The sequence below is a fragment of the Drosophila kikkawai genome, chromosome 2L (assembly GCF_030179895.1).
Source record: "Drosophila kikkawai strain 14028-0561.14 chromosome 2L, DkikHiC1v2, whole genome shotgun sequence".
Classification (NCBI taxonomy): domain Eukaryota; kingdom Metazoa; phylum Arthropoda; class Insecta; order Diptera; family Drosophilidae; genus Drosophila; species Drosophila kikkawai.
This window is the reverse complement of record NC_091728.1, coordinates 28,596,535-28,614,881: the sequence shown is the minus strand read 5'-3', so window position 1 is coordinate 28,614,881 and position 18,347 is coordinate 28,596,535. Positions and strand designations below refer to the sequence as shown.

Genomic DNA, 18,347 nt, shown 5'->3' with positions numbered 1-18,347 from the left:
AGCCCAAACACACACGGTGCAGCAGACCGCGGCAGAGCGACGTCGCAAGCAGCATCAACAGAGCCGTTCTACGGCCGCCAACCACACTCACCAAGCACACGACCGCGGCTCGGGGATCCAGCGCACGGCAGCGCCAACCACACGCGCACTCGCATCACGCCCACGATCACGAGCACGGCCGCATCGCCACCAACCCAGACCAGCCATCTCGCCACGATGACGAGCACCATCTCATCACCCCGGGACGACGCCTGGATAGGGCTCGCCCTTGATGAGCTGCTGGATGGTCTCCAGATGGGGCATCGACCCCAACCTCCACTCCTCGCGCCACTCCGTGTGGCCGGAGGACGCGGACAAATTCCGTCCGCGGAGCAGCTCGACGTCCCGCCGGATCATCGATTCGGCCCAATACGGGTGGACACCACCCCGCCACGACCACGGCCAACCGAGGCCGCCCGCACGCTTGCCGACCAGGGCAAGCAGCCACTCGCGGAGCAGGGGCCGCCGCCTTTGGTCCCGCTACGCACGACCCGGCCTCCATCGACTCAGGCCGCCCAAGGGCAAGCCCCAGGAGATAAACCATCACCACGGGAGGCACCACAAGCAGCAGGCCCGGTCGGGTGTCCACGACGCTTACCGGCAATCAGGGGCAGCCACCACGTTAAGCACCGCGAGCAGCCGGCCCATCGACGCGCCCGCACACCGGCCGGGCCACTACAACATCTAGGGCGGCGCCGCGAGCTGCCATCACTCCGGCATGCTCACGCACCAGCCCGACTGCAACAATGCCTGGGACACGCGCAGTCCAGGCCATAGCACCGCTGGTCCCATCAGGGGCTGCAGCGGCACCAGATCCAGACGGCGAGGTGGAAGCGGCGCTACGAGAGTGCCTAGGCGACCTTCCACCCGACGTGCTGGAGGAGATGGCCCACGGGGCCGAAGAATTGGACATGGAGGACCTCCTCGGGGAGTCTCCCGACGAAGACGGAGTGGAGCTTCCAATGCGCCCCGCCTCCGACCAATCCGTCGACGAGCCACGGACCCCGTCACCCCAATTCCGGCCGGATTACGAGGAGATCTCCAGCGACGAGGGAGAGGCGGATGAGATCATCCAGATCTCCGACTCCGACGACGCCGAGACAGATTTCAGACCGCCGGGCACCCCGCCGACGGCGTATGAGGACATTTTTGGGCCGGGTCCGTACACTACCGGCCGCCCGATAACCTCCTGTGCGGCCTCATCACCGAGCCAATCACCGCCGACAACGTCACGCGGATACGCCGCCGCCGTCACTCCACGCCAGGCAGATGGGCTGTCGACAAGCCAACGCTTCGACTCGACGACCGACGAGAGGCCAGCCGTGGCCGTACCGAGCCGCCCCCCGCTACCAACACCCGGCGAATACGCCGCGGCAGTGGCTCGACGCAGGGCTGAGGACCTGAGCGACGAGCTGGGATCGTCGTCCTCCGGGCCGGTCCGGCCAATCAATCCGGAGCCACGATCGGCCAGGGACCGACCTCCAACACCAGCACCGGCACGCCGAGGCCGCCGACGGAGCGCGCCCTGGGCGGACAGCCCCAGCGAATCCTCGTCCGAGGAGGAGTTGCCCCGCGACCGCCAGGGTCACACCGGCTGGGTACCCGTTCCCGACGGCTGGAGCACGCCCAACGGCACGCTACCCGCCGGGCTCATCATACGGACTCAGCAGCGACTCCAAATAGCCAGGCGCAGGGCCAGACGCTACCTGGAGGAGGAGCAGGGCCAGCGGTTCCGGGTACAACTGAACCGGGACGACCACGTCCGGGACTTCCTACACCCCACCCGGAAGTAAGGAGGGAGTGTGACGACGCGACTGGTCGTCACAAACTTGTAAATATTTCTGTATAAATAATACTCCTAGAATTAAGCTTAGAACTAATCATGTAAATATTATACCTAAAATTAAGCTTAAGTACACACGCACACCCACACAGAGCAGAAGCCCAAGGAACTAGCCGCTATCCAACACCTCCGCTGAGGCGGCGCCAGTCAAAAGGGGCTCTGGGGACCGAGAAGGAGCGGTATAACTCCCTTCAGGCATCCACTGGGGGAAATTCCTGAGCACCGAGGGACCCCACTAAGGAGCAGGTGCGATGAGCCAAACGAAACCGCCTGCAGGCCGGGACGACGAGACCCAGGCATTAGCAGTAGCTAGAGCATAGGAGGAACTGCTGCGAAACTTCCAGCGCAACAAGCAGAAGATGCAACACTCGCCTCCCGCGAGCATGCCAGAGAAACAACCGGTGTCGGCACCCCCAAATGTGCAGGGACCCGTGTTTTTTTTCGGCAAGACTGAGGAGGAAATAGCTACGCCGAAGAGAAGCTGGGATGCTGTGAGCCCCGAAGCGAACCAGACGGGAGCGCACAAGAAGCAAAAAGTGGACACTAGCGCACCAACACTAGCCGAAAAGCTGGGGAAGATGCTAGATGAGATGATCTCCAAGTTCACGGACACCAAGACAAACAACAAAAAGGTGGTCCGCCATGTCACCCAGGGGACAATCGACTCCATGCTGGCGATGAAAAAGCTGCAGGTCGACATCAGTGCAGCGCTGGCCGATGGCCACATCAAGGGCTCTACCTCGAGCGTAAGCCAGCAGACCACTCCCACGCTGACAGCTACGATCCCCAAAGCGGCTTGTACCACCGGGTCAGGAAATTCGGCATGTCAACAGGTCAGGGCCAAACCTAAACCCAGGAATCCCCAACCGAGACCGGAGAGCAGCGAACCCAAAGGGATTCGAGCACCAAACGCTGTCATGCCCAGGAAGCAGCGCGCCGACGCTATTTTAATAAAATGCAGCGAAGGCTCGTACGCAGATATGCTGAAGCTATTAAAAACTGAGCCCTCCTTCCAGGGACTCAAAGACAATGTCCAAGGCTTGCGAAGAACTGCAAATGGCGGACTCCTCCTGAGAATGCAGAAGCCTCAGGAACCGTCCACACAGCTGCTGCAGGCAGCACTCTCAGGACGGCCATAGCTGATAAAGCAGAGGTGGCGGTCATGCAGGAAACTATGCAAGTGGAGATTCGCGACCTGGACGAGATGACCAGCGGCGAAGAAGTCACCATGGCTCTGTTTGCCGGAGAGGATTGCGACATCCCAAGCAACGCTGCACCCAGGATGCGGAAGGCGTTTGGCGGCACGCAAACAGCAACTGTCAGCCTCAGGCCTGATCATGCGCGGAGACTGCTCGATAAGGGCAAAATCCGAATCGGATGGGTCGAAATGCAGTGCCTCAGACTCAGTAGCCAAGGCCACACAAAACTCCTGCTTCAGATGCGGGGAAGAAGGCCACAAGCACTACACGTGCCAAGCCAAGCCCAGGTGTATCCTATGCACCAGAGGAGGCAAACCCGCGGGTGAAGCTGCGCACGCTACTCTGAGCAGGATCTGCCCTGATTACCTGAAGGCCACCCATAACACGCAGAATGGTTAAGTTTTTACAGCTTAACTTAAACCACTGCAGAGCTGCCCAAGATCTGCTGTCACAGACGGTTTTCGAGGAGAAAATTGACATTGCTGTACTGAGTGAACCGTACAAGTCAAAGGCAGAAGGAGTATGGCAACAGAGTGCGGATGGTGGTGCAGCCATATGGAGCTGCGGGCAGTCCCCCGGTCACCTGTCGCAGAGGGCGTCGAGACCTGGCTATGCCAGGGCTAAGGTCCAAGCAACCACCATATACAGCTGCTACCTAGCCCCGAGCTTGCATATAGATGCCTTTAGAGACATCTTGCAGGAGATCGCCCGAGATGCCCGCGGAAGATCCCCAGTACTAATTGCTGGGGACTTCAATGCGTGGTCCACCGCCTGGGGGATTTCGAAAACGACTCAGCGGGGAACCATCCTTCTGGACGCCCTGGCCACATTAGACGTTTGTCTCCTGAACGATGGAGCTAGATGCACCTATAGCAAGACAGGCAGAGAGTCAATCATTGACCTGACTTTCGCCAGCCCGGAGCTCTGCCGGACCAGCCACTGGAAGGTCACGGATTTGCTCACATACAGCGACCACGCAGCCATTATCACCCAGACGACGCACAGCCAGCAGGGCCCGTCTCTCCGGCAATCTGCGTACAAGGTACACACCCTTAACGCAGATACACTCCCAAGCAGTATGGATGGCAACGTCATCACTGGCGACGCAAACACCTGCGCCGACATATTAGCTGCGAGAATCAAGGCTGCTTGTGATGTCGCCATGGCGAGCTCCACTAGAGGAAATGGAAGGAGACCAGTCCCCTGGTGGAATCATGAGATATCCGTCGCCAGGAGCGAGTGCCTCTCTGCAAGGCGAAGATGTCAACGAAGTAGAGGGCGTCCCACGCAAGAGCTGCTCGAGACACGCTATAAGGAGAAGAAAAAAGCCCTCAAGATCGCTATTAAGACGAGTAAGAGCAGGTGTTTCCAAGAGCTGTGCGATGCAGCAGACCAGGAACCCTTCGGCTCGGCCTACGAGCTGGTCATGGGCAAGCTCTACAGACCGCCGACTCCAACCTCCCAGGAACAACTTGGAGCTATAATCTCCACGCTGTTCCCGTCGCAGCCGCCCCTCGTGCTGCCAAACATAGCTGCGAGTGAAGCGATCTTCACCAACGAGGAGGAAATACTGTGCGCGTTGGCAGCAGCAAGGCAGCAAAAGCCCCTGGTCCCGATGGCATTCCCAACGCTGCATTGCATGCCATAATGAAGGCTTACCCAAGCTTATTTGCACATGTATACAACAGGTGCATTGCTGAGCACACCTTCCCAAGAGCATGAAAGCAGCTCATCCCTAAACCAGGCAAAATGAATGACGACCCGTCCTCATATCGCCCCCTGTGCATGCTCAACACACTGGGGAAGATATTTGAGCGCATAATCTGCAACAAGTCGGAGAGAGAGATCGAAGAGCGTGGAGCCCTATCGAATCAGCAGCACGGTTTCAGGAAGAAGCGGAGCACGATCGACGCGATACGCGAGGTTACGCTAATGGCCGCGAACTCGATTGAAGGCGAAAGATGGCAGGGAGGCACCAAGCAATACTGCCTGGTCTGCACCCTGGATGTCAAAAACGCTTTTAACTCAGCAAACTGGAGCCTAGTCCTGCAGGCACTCCACCGCGGCGGCATATCAGGGAACCTCACCCTCCTGATAGCGGACTACTTCAAGGATCGCGTCCTTCTATACACATCTGATGACGGCAACAAGACACACCACGTGACAGGAGGTGTACCCCAGGGCTCTGTTCTTGGGCCAATACTGTGGAATGTCATGTATGACGGGATCCTGAGACTTCCGTAACCTGATGGCTGCGCCGTAGTAGGATTCGCCGACGATATAGCGCTGGTCACGGTGGAGAAGCACCTGTCTGATGTCTCCGCTAAATGCAGCCTCGCGATCGACATGATGATGTCATGGCTGAAAGACAACGGTCTCTCGCTCGCCGAACATAAAACGGAAGCAGTGCTCATAAGCAGCAGGAAGACCGTTGAGAAGGTCAACTTCCGGGTAGGCTCGACAAACGTCGAGTCCAGCCCGGCGATTAAGTACCTTGGAGTCATGATCGACCATAGGTTGAACTTTAAGAGCCACCTGGAGTACACAGCGGCCAAGGCATCCAAGGCCACAGCTGCTATCTCGAGGATGATGGCCAACACTCGTGGCCCCAAGCAGCATAGCAGACGTCTAATAGCTACAGTGGTGACCTCGACCATCCTGTATGCCGCGCCGATTTGGGCGGAAACCATGAGGACTGCCAGCTACAGCCGGCAGTGTAAGTCTGTCTATAGACGCTGTGCATTGCGCATCTCGAGCTGCTTCTGCACGGTGTCAGAAGAAGCTGCATTGGTGGTGTCGGGAGCAATCCCAATAGACCTACTGGCGGATGAGCGCAGGACTGGTAACTCGGGTAGCAGAAACCAAAGAAGCAGCACCATGGCTCGGTGGCAGGACAGATGGAACAACGCGAGCACAGGACGATGGACCTACAGGCTCATTCCCGATCTGGCTCCCTGGTTGCAGAGAAGACATGGTCAGTTGGACTTCTATACCACGCAGATCATCACAGGACATGGCTGCTTCAAGGCTTACCTGCACAGGTTTAAGCATGAGGATGACCCATACTGCGACTATTGTGGCAGCGATTTCACTGAGGACGCGGAGCATGCCTTTTTCGTATGCCCCCTATCCTCGGCGAAACGAGCTGCGCTGGAAGCGGCAATGAACTGCCGCCTAACACCCGACAACTTAGTCGGTTGCATGTTGGAGACCCCCTCCAAATGGAATGCGGCTGCCGAAATGGCAGCAACCGTGATGCGAGAGCTGAGGCGCCGGGAGCATACCCGTCGCACTGAAGGCGACCGATGAGCGGCAACCGCCCCCGTGAAGTATAGCTTTGCGGCAGTCCCGCGGGTGCGGACTCTTCCACTCTATCCATCCACTGTAATATATGTACTTAACCCTATATTCTTTTCAATAAAAAAAAAAAACACCCACACACACACACACCTTGCTCAGAGGTAGCTATCCTCAGCGAGCCATACAGGATAGGAAACAGCCGAGACTGGGCCACGGACCGTACTGGCAAAGCGGCCCTGTGGCTATGCGGACCGGGTGCGCAGCAGATGTGCGAAATCAAGGCGGCTGACGGCTTCGTCAGAGCAAATGTTGGCGGCACGTGGCTATACAGCTGCTACCTGGCGCCCAGCCTTTCGCTGGAGTCTTTCGGTCGGATCCTGGATGAATTGAGCATCGACCTCCGGGGACATAGCAACGTGGTGGTCGGTGGCGACTTCAACGCCTGGGCTATCGAATGGGGATCTTCCCGGACAAACGCAAGAGGCCGCGCGGTGCTGGAAACCTTTGCCTCGCTGGACGTCGTCCTCTTGAACGAAGGCTCCCGGCAGACCTTCAGCAGGGCAGGCGCGGGATCGGTCATCGATCTCACTTTCGCTAGCAGTGCGCTGGCCCGCCACGCCCGTTGGACGATCGGGGAAATCTACACTGCCAGCGACCATGAGGCCATCGAGTGCTCGCTAGGGATGGCCGGCCGACACAGTGGCACCCCACCTCTACCAAGAAGGGCGTTCCAGCAGGACACCTTGAGGGATTCGCAGGGGACGAAGCTGATGGAGCCAACGTGATGGCAAACAAGCTGGCCGACGCCGTGGAAGACGCCTGCGATCGGAGCATGCTCTAGAGGAGGCCGTTCCGAGGAAACCACCGCCCGGTTTTCTGGTGGAGCGAGGAGATCGCCGAGTTACGCCGCATCTGCCACCGCTCCAGAAGGTTGCTTCAGCGAGCTAGAGGAAGCCCGCTCCTTGTGGAATGTAGCGAGCGATACAAAGCGGCGAGAAAGGCGCTGAAGATCGCTATCAGGGACAGCAAGCGGGAAAGCTTCCTTAAGCTGTGCGACGCCGCAGAGGAGGATCCATGGGGGGCGCGTACAAGATGACGGTGAAGAAGATTAACGCGGGGGGAAACGCCCCATCCGACCCGGAGGCACTAGAGGGGATCGTCAGAGCCCTATTCCCAGATGGTCAGCCTGTCGGAAACTTCCCAAGAGCTGAGCCAGGTGAGTTCCGCAGCGTCACGGAAGCCGAGGTACTGCAGGCCGGCAGGAACATAAAACCCAAGGAGGCGCCGGGACCCGATGGGATTCCAAGCAGAGCGACAAAGCTGGCTCTAGCGTTGCTGCCGGAGCAAGTTGCCGGGCTTTTTAACAAATGCTTCCAGGAAGGTACGTTCCCCGTGAGGTGGAAACGGCAACGGCTGTTATTGCTGGCCAAGCCAGGCAAGCCGCCAGGAGAGGCTTCCTCCTACAGGCCAATCTGCCTGCTAGATATAATAGGCAAAGTCTTCGAGAGGGTGTTCGCAACCAGCCTAGGCTTAAGCCTAGTACTCTGACGAGAAAAACCCGCTGTCTAAATTAGACAGCGGAATCGCTGTTTATTTCGCTACCGAGCTAGTGTGACCAAAAAAATTAAGGAAAATCCTGAAATGCCATGAAAATGTACTTTTTATGGCGTTTAAGGATTTTCTTTGGTCACACTGGACAGCTGTTTGTAAACAAATATTTAAAAAAATATTAATAAATATGGCCTTTATAAACTCCCATCTAATAACACGAAATTTTCCATTTCACCAATCTCTAACTTCTCTCGCACTCGACGGATTTCCGGATCTCTTATCTGTTCGGTCTGCAAAAGTAAATCAATATCATATGGGGATGCACCTACAATTCCAACAATCTCTTCAACCTCAGGGGAAAACCTAACGGATTTAACTCGTTTCTCAGGACCACAGGGTACATCATGTTCCCTAGGTTCACAAGAATCAGTAGATCTACGAGATTTAAAAGTTTCACGCGGCTCACACGATTTTACGGGTTCGGAAATTACACAAGGTGCACTAGGACCACAAGACTCAGAGAAAACACGGGATTGAATAGGGCTACACGGTGGAACATCTCTTGACGAACTAGGACACGGATCAGAAAAAACACGGGATTGAATAGGGCTACACGGTGAAACATCTCTTGACGAACTAGGACACGGATCAGAAAAAACACGGGATTGAATAGGGCTACACGGTGAAACATCTCTTGACGAAATAGGGCACGGATCAGAAATTCCTTCCACTTCTCTCAGCATCTCTGTTTGCCTACTAAGCGCATCTACATGGGCCATGTTTGACCCTGGCCTATGGGCTATCGAATAGTTGAAACTTTCTAACTCAAGGGACCAACGAGCAATACGAGGATTTATAGACTTTTTACTTAATGTTTGGACCAAGGAACTACAGTCAGTTACTATTAAAAAGGGTTTATGCTCTAAGTATATTCGGAAACGACGCAAGGCGTATATGATTGCCAAGGTTTCGAGTTCAAAACTGTGATAGCGGGACTCGGCTGCAGTGGCCTTTCTCGAGTAGAAGAAAACAGGGTGTAGTTTCTTATCCGGCTGTCGCTGCATCAAAACAGCACCAAACCCGTGAGAGCTTGCGTCTGTGTGCAATTCGGTTTCATACTGCGGATTGAAGATTGACAGCACAGGAGGACTCGACAACGCTGTCCTTAGCTGCAGAAATGCTCCTTTTTCGGAATCCGACATGGGAAACGGTCCTCCTTTTTTAAGAAGGTCGGTCAAGGGCTTTGCTACACGCGAAAAATTGGGGACGAACTTCCTAAAGTAGGAAAATAAACCAAGACAGGAATGTAACGTCTTGCTATTAATTGGTTCCGGATACTGTTTTATAGCAGTTAAATGTGTATCATTAGGCAGAATTCCTTGAACACTAACATCATAACCTAGGTAATCTATTCGCTGCTGCAGGAAACTACTTTTCTTAAAATTTATCTCAAGGTTAAACTCCACAAGTCGATCTAACAACCTAGCTAATACCTTTTTATGCTCTTCTACGGAATACGATGCTAAAATAATATCGTCCATATAAACAACAATCTGTCGGCTTCTTACAAAGTCTCTCAAGGCATCGGATATAAATCTTTGGAAAACAGCGGGACCATTTTTGAGTCCAAAAGGCATCCTCAAGTACTCGAACTGCCCGTCCGGAGTCACGAAGGCGGTATATTTAACAGATTCCTCTTCAACTCCTATGTGGTGAAAGCCACTCTTAAGGTCAATGACGGAAAACACAGATTTACCTTCAAGGTATTCTAGACAGTCTTCAATAAGGGGTAGCGGAAAATTATCTCTAGCGGTCTTCTTATTTAGTCCACGGTAATCGACACACATTCTCACATTTCCATCTTTTTTCTTAACTAAAACCACGGCTGAAGCATATGGCGAATTACTAGGTCGGATGATTCTATTGGTTAAAAGATCACTAACGGTTTCGGAAACTATTTCTCTCTCACGATATGACAACCTTCTAGGGGCACAATAAAATGGTGTAGAATCAGTAAGTCGAATGCACATTTTACATTTTGGTACACCATAGCTTTTAGAAAACTTATCAATGTATTGTTTATATACTATTTCACGACACTCTCGCATTGAGGCACCACCAAACTCACTGCCTACATTAACTACGTCATCTTCATTCGGTACCCTACAATTCGCGAAATCTTGCATCCATTCCTGAAAGATCTGAGGCTTTGCCGGGGTTGCAGGTGCGTTTACACGTAAATAATTTTCTCTACTTGTCATTATGTTGTTATCTAACTTATATGTACTAGTAAATAGGGATGCACAAATTAAATCGGTAGATAATGCAATAGTTTTGTTTAATGCTAACTTATTAAGATCTGTTTTTATAACATTTTTGCGTTTGACTAAATTAAGCGATAAAAGTTTTAGTACATCTCTGCCTGGAAGTATCGGCGTAGGTAAAATAAAATTAGGAATAACAAAGGCTTCAATACTGTAATATTCTTCTTGAAACAAAAGGATTATCTTAATTTTTCCAAATGTCAAAATATTTTGGCCGCTTAGGCCGCGAAATCTACTCTTTACTAGGTGTTCATTCTTTATTGCTTGTGGAATAACTCCTCTACTAACAAAACTCACGGGGCTTCCGGTATCTAGTAACGCAAAAATGTTATCAACATCAATGCATCCCTCTTCACTAAGTATTCTTAGGCTTACTAATTGAATGTATGGGTTTCCATCCATGGCGTCGTCGTCGTTTTCCTTCTCGTCTTGCCCGTCACCAGCACTGAGGGCGGCTGTTCGCACACGCTTAGGGCACCGCCGATAGTGGTGTCCAGTCTCGAAACAATGAAAACAAGCTCCCTCCGGTCGCTTCGGTTTTTCGCACTGGCTGCTGAAGTGCCCCATCGCTCGGCAATTAAAGCACCTTACGTCTTCGACATCTCCTCCGGCATGTGTAGGTTTTGTTGCAGGCACCTGCCGCAAAGGTGCAACTGGGCGTACCACTCCCGATGTCTTCTGCCTGTCCTCCGGGTGTACCATCTGGTAACGCATCATCTTCTCGCGCAGCTCGTCTAGGGAAACGCAATAATACAATGGCGCTGCGCATCCGGATTTGTCCTGCAGACCATCAACAATGTATTTTATGATGTCTGTTTCCTCAAAGGTTCCTTGCTCCGCAATGTGACGCATCGCAATAAAATACTGCAACAACGATTCGTTCTCCAGAATTGAACGACTCTGCAACTGATTTGCCACCTGGTGATTGGTCATCCGGAATCCGAAGGTTTTTAGTAGGCTTTCGCATAGCTCCTTCCAAGTAGCGGGCTTCTCGAGCATCACGTACGAACGGGCCGAGCCCTCCAGCATTCGGTTGCCCAACAGCCAACGTTGGGAGTTGCTTAATCCGTGCATAACTGCAGCAAGCTCGAGGTCACGAATCCAAACGTGCACAGACATGTTATCGTCTCCGGAAAATTTGCGCAAACTAGTCTCAAGGTCCCTGGCATCAACAACGGGCCTGCCGTCCAGCGAGTTGCCTTCCAAGGCGGCAACCTTCGCCTTTAGCTCCACAAGATCCTTTCGTGCTGCATACAGCGCCATCTGCCTCATGATTTCGGCCATCTCGTTTGGCCCTCGATCCTCCTGCTCGCACTCCCTTCCCACGACGCTCTCCGCTCTGCTCTCTACCACGCCAATGTCGTCGTTCAGCTCTCCGGCTTCCATTAAGGCGGCATCATCCTGGTCGACCATAGTCTTTACCATTCCCCGCAACTGGTGAATGGTCTCCTTCCCGGTCAGCGGCATGTGCTTCTCAGAAAGCCATTTAGATAACTCCTCCATCGTCAGGTTGAGTATGTCGGCGTATTTCTTTACGAAATAATGTTTTGGGCGAACCCCACACCTGATTTATAAACTCCTGGGTTTATTTTTAAATTATATTTCACACGGATTGCTTTTATTTTTTAGATTTTAAATTGTAGATCGGAATCACGTTGCCGTCGCTTCTTAGTCCGGATCCAAAGTGACCGTTCTTTCTCTTTTACAAAATCCAACTTAAATCTATGATCGGTTTCTTATCGATAACAATACAATGGTTGGTCACACTAGGGCGCGCCATATGAAATTTTAGGGGTTTACACCTTAAATGTCCTTTGTGGGTTAAATTCCATATTATGGGCTTCCCCTTGAAAGCCCCTATCAATGCCACATTTTTCCTTCAACTTTCCCTCCATTAGGGGTGTCTAAATAAATCAAATGAATTATTTAGACAGCGCGATATCAGCTGTTTACTATCTTCATTTGGCAACGCCATTCAATTTTCGCAGGCTTCATTTTCGTCGTCAGAGTACCGGAAAAAACGACGAGGCTAAAAGTTCTTCTTCTTCTTTTTTCGACACCTTTTTTTTTATATGGAGTTTGGCCGCTGTCTAAATTTATACAGCGGTTTTTTCTCGTCAGAGTACTAGGCTTTAAGGGAAAGTTGAAGGAAAAAGGTGGCATTGATAGAGGCTGTCGAGGGGAAGCCCATAATATGGAATTTAACCCACAAAGGACATTTAAGGCCATATTTATTAATATTTTTTTTTTAATATTTGTTTACAAACAGCTGTCCAGTGTGACCAAAGAAAATCCTTAAACGCCATAAAAAGTACATTTTCATGTCATTTCAGGATTTTCCTTAATTTTTTTTGGTCACACTAGCTCGGTAGCGAAATAAACAGCGATTCCGCTGTCTAATTTAGACAGCGGGTTTTTCTCGTCAGAGTACTAGGCTTAATTGGCAAAAAAAAAAAAGCTGATTTTCTAGAATTTTTTTTGGCCAAATGAAAAAGCCAATCGAACAATTTTAAAGTAGGTTTTATAATGCTATATGTGAAGTACAAAATACATTTTTTTGAAATAAATCGAAAACAAAATGGCGGCTGTGCAGCATTTCTTTGTAGGCCCTTTTTTATTAAAGGGGGTCCTTGGCCGGAAACCTAACGTCCTTAATTTTTGATCTAGAACCAAATATCAAATTTTGTTAGTTTCTGTATCTCAACCGCTATCGACACACGTAGGATTTTTTCGATATTTTGATTTTAGGCAAAATGGTGAGTGATTCAAAAAAATTTTCAATTTTCATGAAAAAAACACGTCACAAAATTGTTGATAAAAAAAAAGTAAGCATAAAAATAAAAAAACACACACACACCACCCGGCATGAAGCCATACACACACAAACATTCACACACGCACACATCACCCGGCATGAAGCCAACGGCATGAAGCCAAATAAACCCCGCGAAGGGAAGTTCAAAACGAGCACAAAGCTTTTGAAGTTACGCGCGCAAGTGGCAACGCTGTCAGCGATAGTATCAGTATCTGGCAACGCCAAGATCGATCGCGGTAACGCTGCCGGCAGAAATTAGGTCACGGCCACACTGCGGAAATTAGGTCAATTAATTCTCGCAAAATTCTCGAGCTCGCACGTTGCACCGCTCCCGAAGTGAAGTAAAAAGTGTCCGTGAAAAAAACCGCGTGTCCGCATCGGAACCAAATATCCTGATTAGGTCATTTAATTCTCGCAAAATTCTCGAGCTCGCACGTTGCACCGCTCCCGAAGTGAAGTAAAAAGTGTCCGTGAAAAAAACCGCGTGTCCGCATCGGAACCAAATATCTTGATTAGGTCAATTAATTCTCGCAAAATTCTCGAGCTCGCACGTTGCACCGCTCCCGAAGTGAAGTAAAAAGTGTCCGTGAAAAAATCCGCGTGTCCGCATCGGAACCAAATATCCTGCAGGACCTCCAAGGATATCCCGTCGAGGTGAGCATGGCCGCCGGCCATTAAGTATTGGGGAATTTATCCCACACCCGCCGCCAGAAGTTATTTTCCTGAATAAAAGTACCAATTAGAAAAACATGTGCCTAAATCAAAGTGCGCGTATTCCCTGTCTTCGTTCGTTCGTAACAAACTATTTTTTAAGCCAAAAAAAATTTGGATTGTGTTTGATTAAAACAACATCAATTTGATCAAACACGGTACAATTTGGTTTTTTAATATACCTTTTAAATCATTTAAAAATTTCCTGAATTAAAATAATTAAAATAATATAAATGTCCCTACATTCCGTAGATACCAATAGAGTATCGCACTATCTAAATAATTGTAAATATTTGTATAATAAATAAAAAATAAATAATTAGTTTATATATTAATTAAATGTACTAGGTATTAAGTAGAAATCCTGTCTAATTTTAACCCAAGTGACCAGGGCATTAATAATAAGTATTGTATACTTGTAGCACTGGGCTAATAAATAAATAAATAAATAATAAATAATGCAGAACCAAAATCAATAACGGGTATGTTAAGAAAGATAATCAGGGATAACACCTTTGTTTTGAACATTATCAATAAAAACTTAATCAATATTAAAGTAAATCGACGAGAGGACTTTATAAAAACAAAAGAACAACTGAAGTTAAATAAATGCAATTATTACTCATACACCGCCGATGAATTGAAACGTCACTCATTAATCATAAAAAAACTACCAATACAATCGTACGAAATGGAAGATGTAAAGTCGGCACTTGCCGACTCACTCCCAAATGTAAATGTCACTTCAATAAAAATCTTTAAAAATAAATTCTAGCTAATCCAGATTGATAAGGCGGAACACATTAAGCAGGTCCTACAATTAAAAACCTTACTAAATTGTCGAATTGGCCTTAGGAAAAATAAAAATCAAATCCGGCAATGTTACAATTGCCAAAGATTCACACATACAGCGGCAAATTGCAATATGCCGCATCGTTATGTAAAATGCACAAATGCACATCCACCTGGACAATGTACTGTGCAGAAAACAAATGAACTAGATGAAAATGGGGAACAAATTCGTAATGTTAAATGTGTGAATTGTGGGGGTAATCACACGGCTAACGCCAAAATATGTCAAGTTCGCATCGATATCCTTAAAAAGCTAAAAGAAAGAAAAGAGACTGAAAATAATCGACGAGCACAAACAAATAACCGTATCAACTTTGTAATTCAAAATGGCAAATCCTTTGCATCTCTATTCAATTCAAATCCGAACCAAATTTCAAATTCAAATTCCTATTCCAATAAAGGTCGCATTGCAACCTCAAATCCAACGCTTAGAAAGCATTTGGAGGCGAGACTCGCAACAAAATATTAACAAGAACAATAGTAACACCAACTCCAGCTCCCTTTTCAATAATCTTAATAGCGATGCCATTGAATACTTCGGTGCAGACATATTTCATTGTCTAACCGCAATGAAAAACACTGTTAACAAATATACAAATATCCAAACACCAACAACAAATCCAAGTGATATTAAAAAACAAAAACAACAAATTCTATTGGATTTCTTAATACAAATGTCTATGTCATCCTCATTGTCAGCACCCACTCTATTAAATGCGTAGATTACGATGTATGCAAAAAAGGCATGCATTTGATGAGCTACTAAACCATTATCGTCCGTTTTTGATGCTCATTGCTGAGCACAGACTCAACCGTCGACATCAAATGAAATTAACGAAATATCAATTCATTCGACAACAAACCGGAGTCACTGATACCAGTAGCATGCGCAGAGCACTGTCAATACAACCAGAAAACAAATGCACATCGGTAGCAATATGCATACCGAACGGTATCAAATACAAGCCCATTAATCTCAATCCGCTCAAATACCTTGAAGCTATTGCAATTGAGTTGACATTTGAAACAAAATCAGCTTCATCGTCGTCAGCTCTGAGGAAAACATTAGTCGCCGTATCATAATACAAACGTCCCCCTGAACCCTTGCTTGTGTCAGACTTGGATTCGCTAATGGCAGATATATTAAATGCATCACCAAATTCGAAATCGTCATTGGTGGTGATTTGAACGCAAAGCATCCCAGCTGGCATGTACCAACACATAGCGTGGGGCATTTGAATGAGGCTGGCAAAGTCTTGTTCAAATGGATTGGCAATCAGCCCGGCTTGTAGTTACGTCCAACTAAGGGGCCAACACGTCTCAATCCCATCAATGACAATCATTCGTCCATTGATTTTTTCATATCGTCCATAGATTTGCCACTAAATTATGGCTTAAATTGTCCGACAATAGGTGACTTTACGTCAGATCACTATGGGATTATCGCTGATATACCTTCCGATCGTTTTCAACCAGTCCAACTAGATCCAAAAATAACTCTAAATTTTGCCAAAATGGATCACTTGATATGGAACACAATTGTTCTAAACAATATCACCGAAATATCGAATACAACAAATTTAAGTGCAAACGATATTGATGAGCATGTGACCAAGTTGAGTAATGCATTTAACATGGCATTAAACAGTAAGAGAGCAATACCCAGGCGATCGTTTGACCCGTCCAAGCCGAGGAAAATAATTCAACTAAATAAGCGTTGCGTTAAATTACTAAGCTATCGTCGTTTGCTTACACGACGGCTACACCGACGCCGTCTAACGATGACGACTCATGAGGGCGGGGTCATCAGGAGTATGATCTTTGAGCTGTCTGTACTTATTGATAGTGAGATTGAAAAATCCCATTTCAAGTTCATTGAACGAAAGGTACTAAACATTAAACCCAGGGACATAAGCCTGAGAAAACTTTTACCCTCCGATTCGGCATCTGAATGCAATTATAGCATACGTTTGACGCCAGCTGAAAAATCAATGATTGACTTTGATACACCAGATTTAGTCTCGTCGTCGTTTGGAAAAATAAATGCCCCCGCCTGGCACTTCGAGCAGGCACACAAGCAAAACGATTCCCAAATAACTAGCCGCCCATTGCAACAACAACAGCAACAGAGGCACTCCGCAACTGTCAATAACTTCGTCAATGAAGTTTTTGCAACACAGTTGTTGGAGCAAAACATAGTTAACATCAGTCCAACTCAGACAGCCGATGGTGAATGGCAGGGTGCCGATGACATCGGTTTCACCAACGTCAGCCAGCTATTTGACTTGATTAGAGGCAGCAACAACAAGCGAACTCTTGGGCCAGACGGCACAAGCAACTATTTGCTAAAACGTTGCAATCGGTTGATACTGGAACATTTAGCGAGACTCTTTAACCACTGCTATAATATTGGGCATTTTCCAAGTAATTGGAAATGTGGTCGCGTCGTAGCAATACCTAAACCAAACAGTGATAAAGAAAAATTGAAAAGCTATCGTCCAATAACAGTCCTCTCGGCCGTAAGCCAACTATTTGAAAGAGTTCTCCTGCTGAAACTGAAAGAACATTTGGATAGCAATCATATATTAAGGGACTTCCAATATGGTTTTCGTGATGGTCTGTCCATAGATCATGCACTAGCCGTGGCAAACTCCTTCATCTATGGCAAATTGATTGAACGAAAGCCAACCATAGCTGTGGCTTTGGACTTCCAGAAATGCATAGGTTTAATCCGCACATAACTAGGATCATATTTAGCTATCTAACAAATCGTTTATTCTTTGTCGCCAGTCAGGATGGTATGAATAGATCAATACTGCGAAATGTTGTTGCTGGTGTGCCGCAGGGCTCGTTGCTTTCACCCATACTATATAACATCTATCTGGCAGATTTTCCATCTTTTCGCCGTAGTCAGGGTTCGAATTCAACTGCTAGCATACAACCGCTTGTGTATGCAGACGACGTCGAGCAAAGCAAAAGGGCGCATTGCGAGGATGTACAACGTTTTTGGGTCGTTATCCAGAGACAGGGTTTGTCCATCAAACCCAAAATTAGCCAGAAGAAAAACACTCATATATAAAAAGATTGTACAGCCGACTCTGACATATGGTCGTATTGGCTGGTTTGCTTCTGGACCTGCCCTCTCTTAAGGATCGTCGGACCTGCCATGGCGTGATGTTCCTGCACAAATTAATAAATGGATATATTTTTTCTAGTAATCTTCTTAAGCAAATACGCTTTTCAGTTCCTTCTAGGCCATCACGTTACTTTCGGCCTATAGCTTTGGATATTTGTAAAACTAATTTCGAGGCACACGATCCTTTTCGCGTTTTATGTTCGCTTTATAACGACATGTACTCTCTGTTATATTTTGAAATGTCATTAGACTTTAACAAAAATAATATTTTAAGACACCTATCCTTGCCTCTGACCACCTGATGTGAGTCGGAGCATATCATTAAAAAACACTGCTTATCCGGTCTGAGGTAAGGATATGGATTCAAAATGGCAGATATTTGCTATTCTTAATAAATAAATAAATAAATAAATAAATAAATAAATAAATCAAACCAAATGGATAAATTAAGAATATTTGAACGAAAACTGCTAATGCCCATATGATACTCTAATGCAGTTTTCATTAATTAGCTACTTCATTAGAACCTTGAAAGAGTTCACTATATGTGTCATTTTGCTTGGATTATTTTGGTAAT

At 48.1% G+C, this 18,347-nt stretch overlaps 1 protein-coding gene across 1 annotated transcript; it reads left to right on the top strand.

Annotated features, from left to right (window-relative positions):
• The first annotated feature begins 3,044 nt into the window (after positions 1–3,044).
• On the top strand, positions 3,045–4,729 carry LOC138928516 (uncharacterized). Its single transcript, XM_070285671.1, has 2 exons — positions 3,045–3,403; positions 3,511–4,729. The coding sequence occupies exons 1-2, from the start codon at positions 3,045–3,047 to the stop codon at positions 4,727–4,729; spliced, it is 1,578 nt and encodes a 525-aa protein (XP_070141772.1).
• The last annotated feature ends 13,618 nt before the right edge of the window (positions 4,730–18,347 follow it).

Excerpts from the sequence above, each read along its gene's own strand:
- LOC138928516 (XM_070285671.1), top strand. The coding sequence starts at position 3,045 with ATGCAGGAAACTATGCAAGTGGAGATTCGCGACCTGGACGAGATGACC. Across the intron at positions 3,404-3,510 it reads CAGAGGAGGCAAACCCGCGG|AGCTGCCCAAGATCTGCTGT; the intron begins GTGAAGCTGCGC and ends AAACCACTGCAG.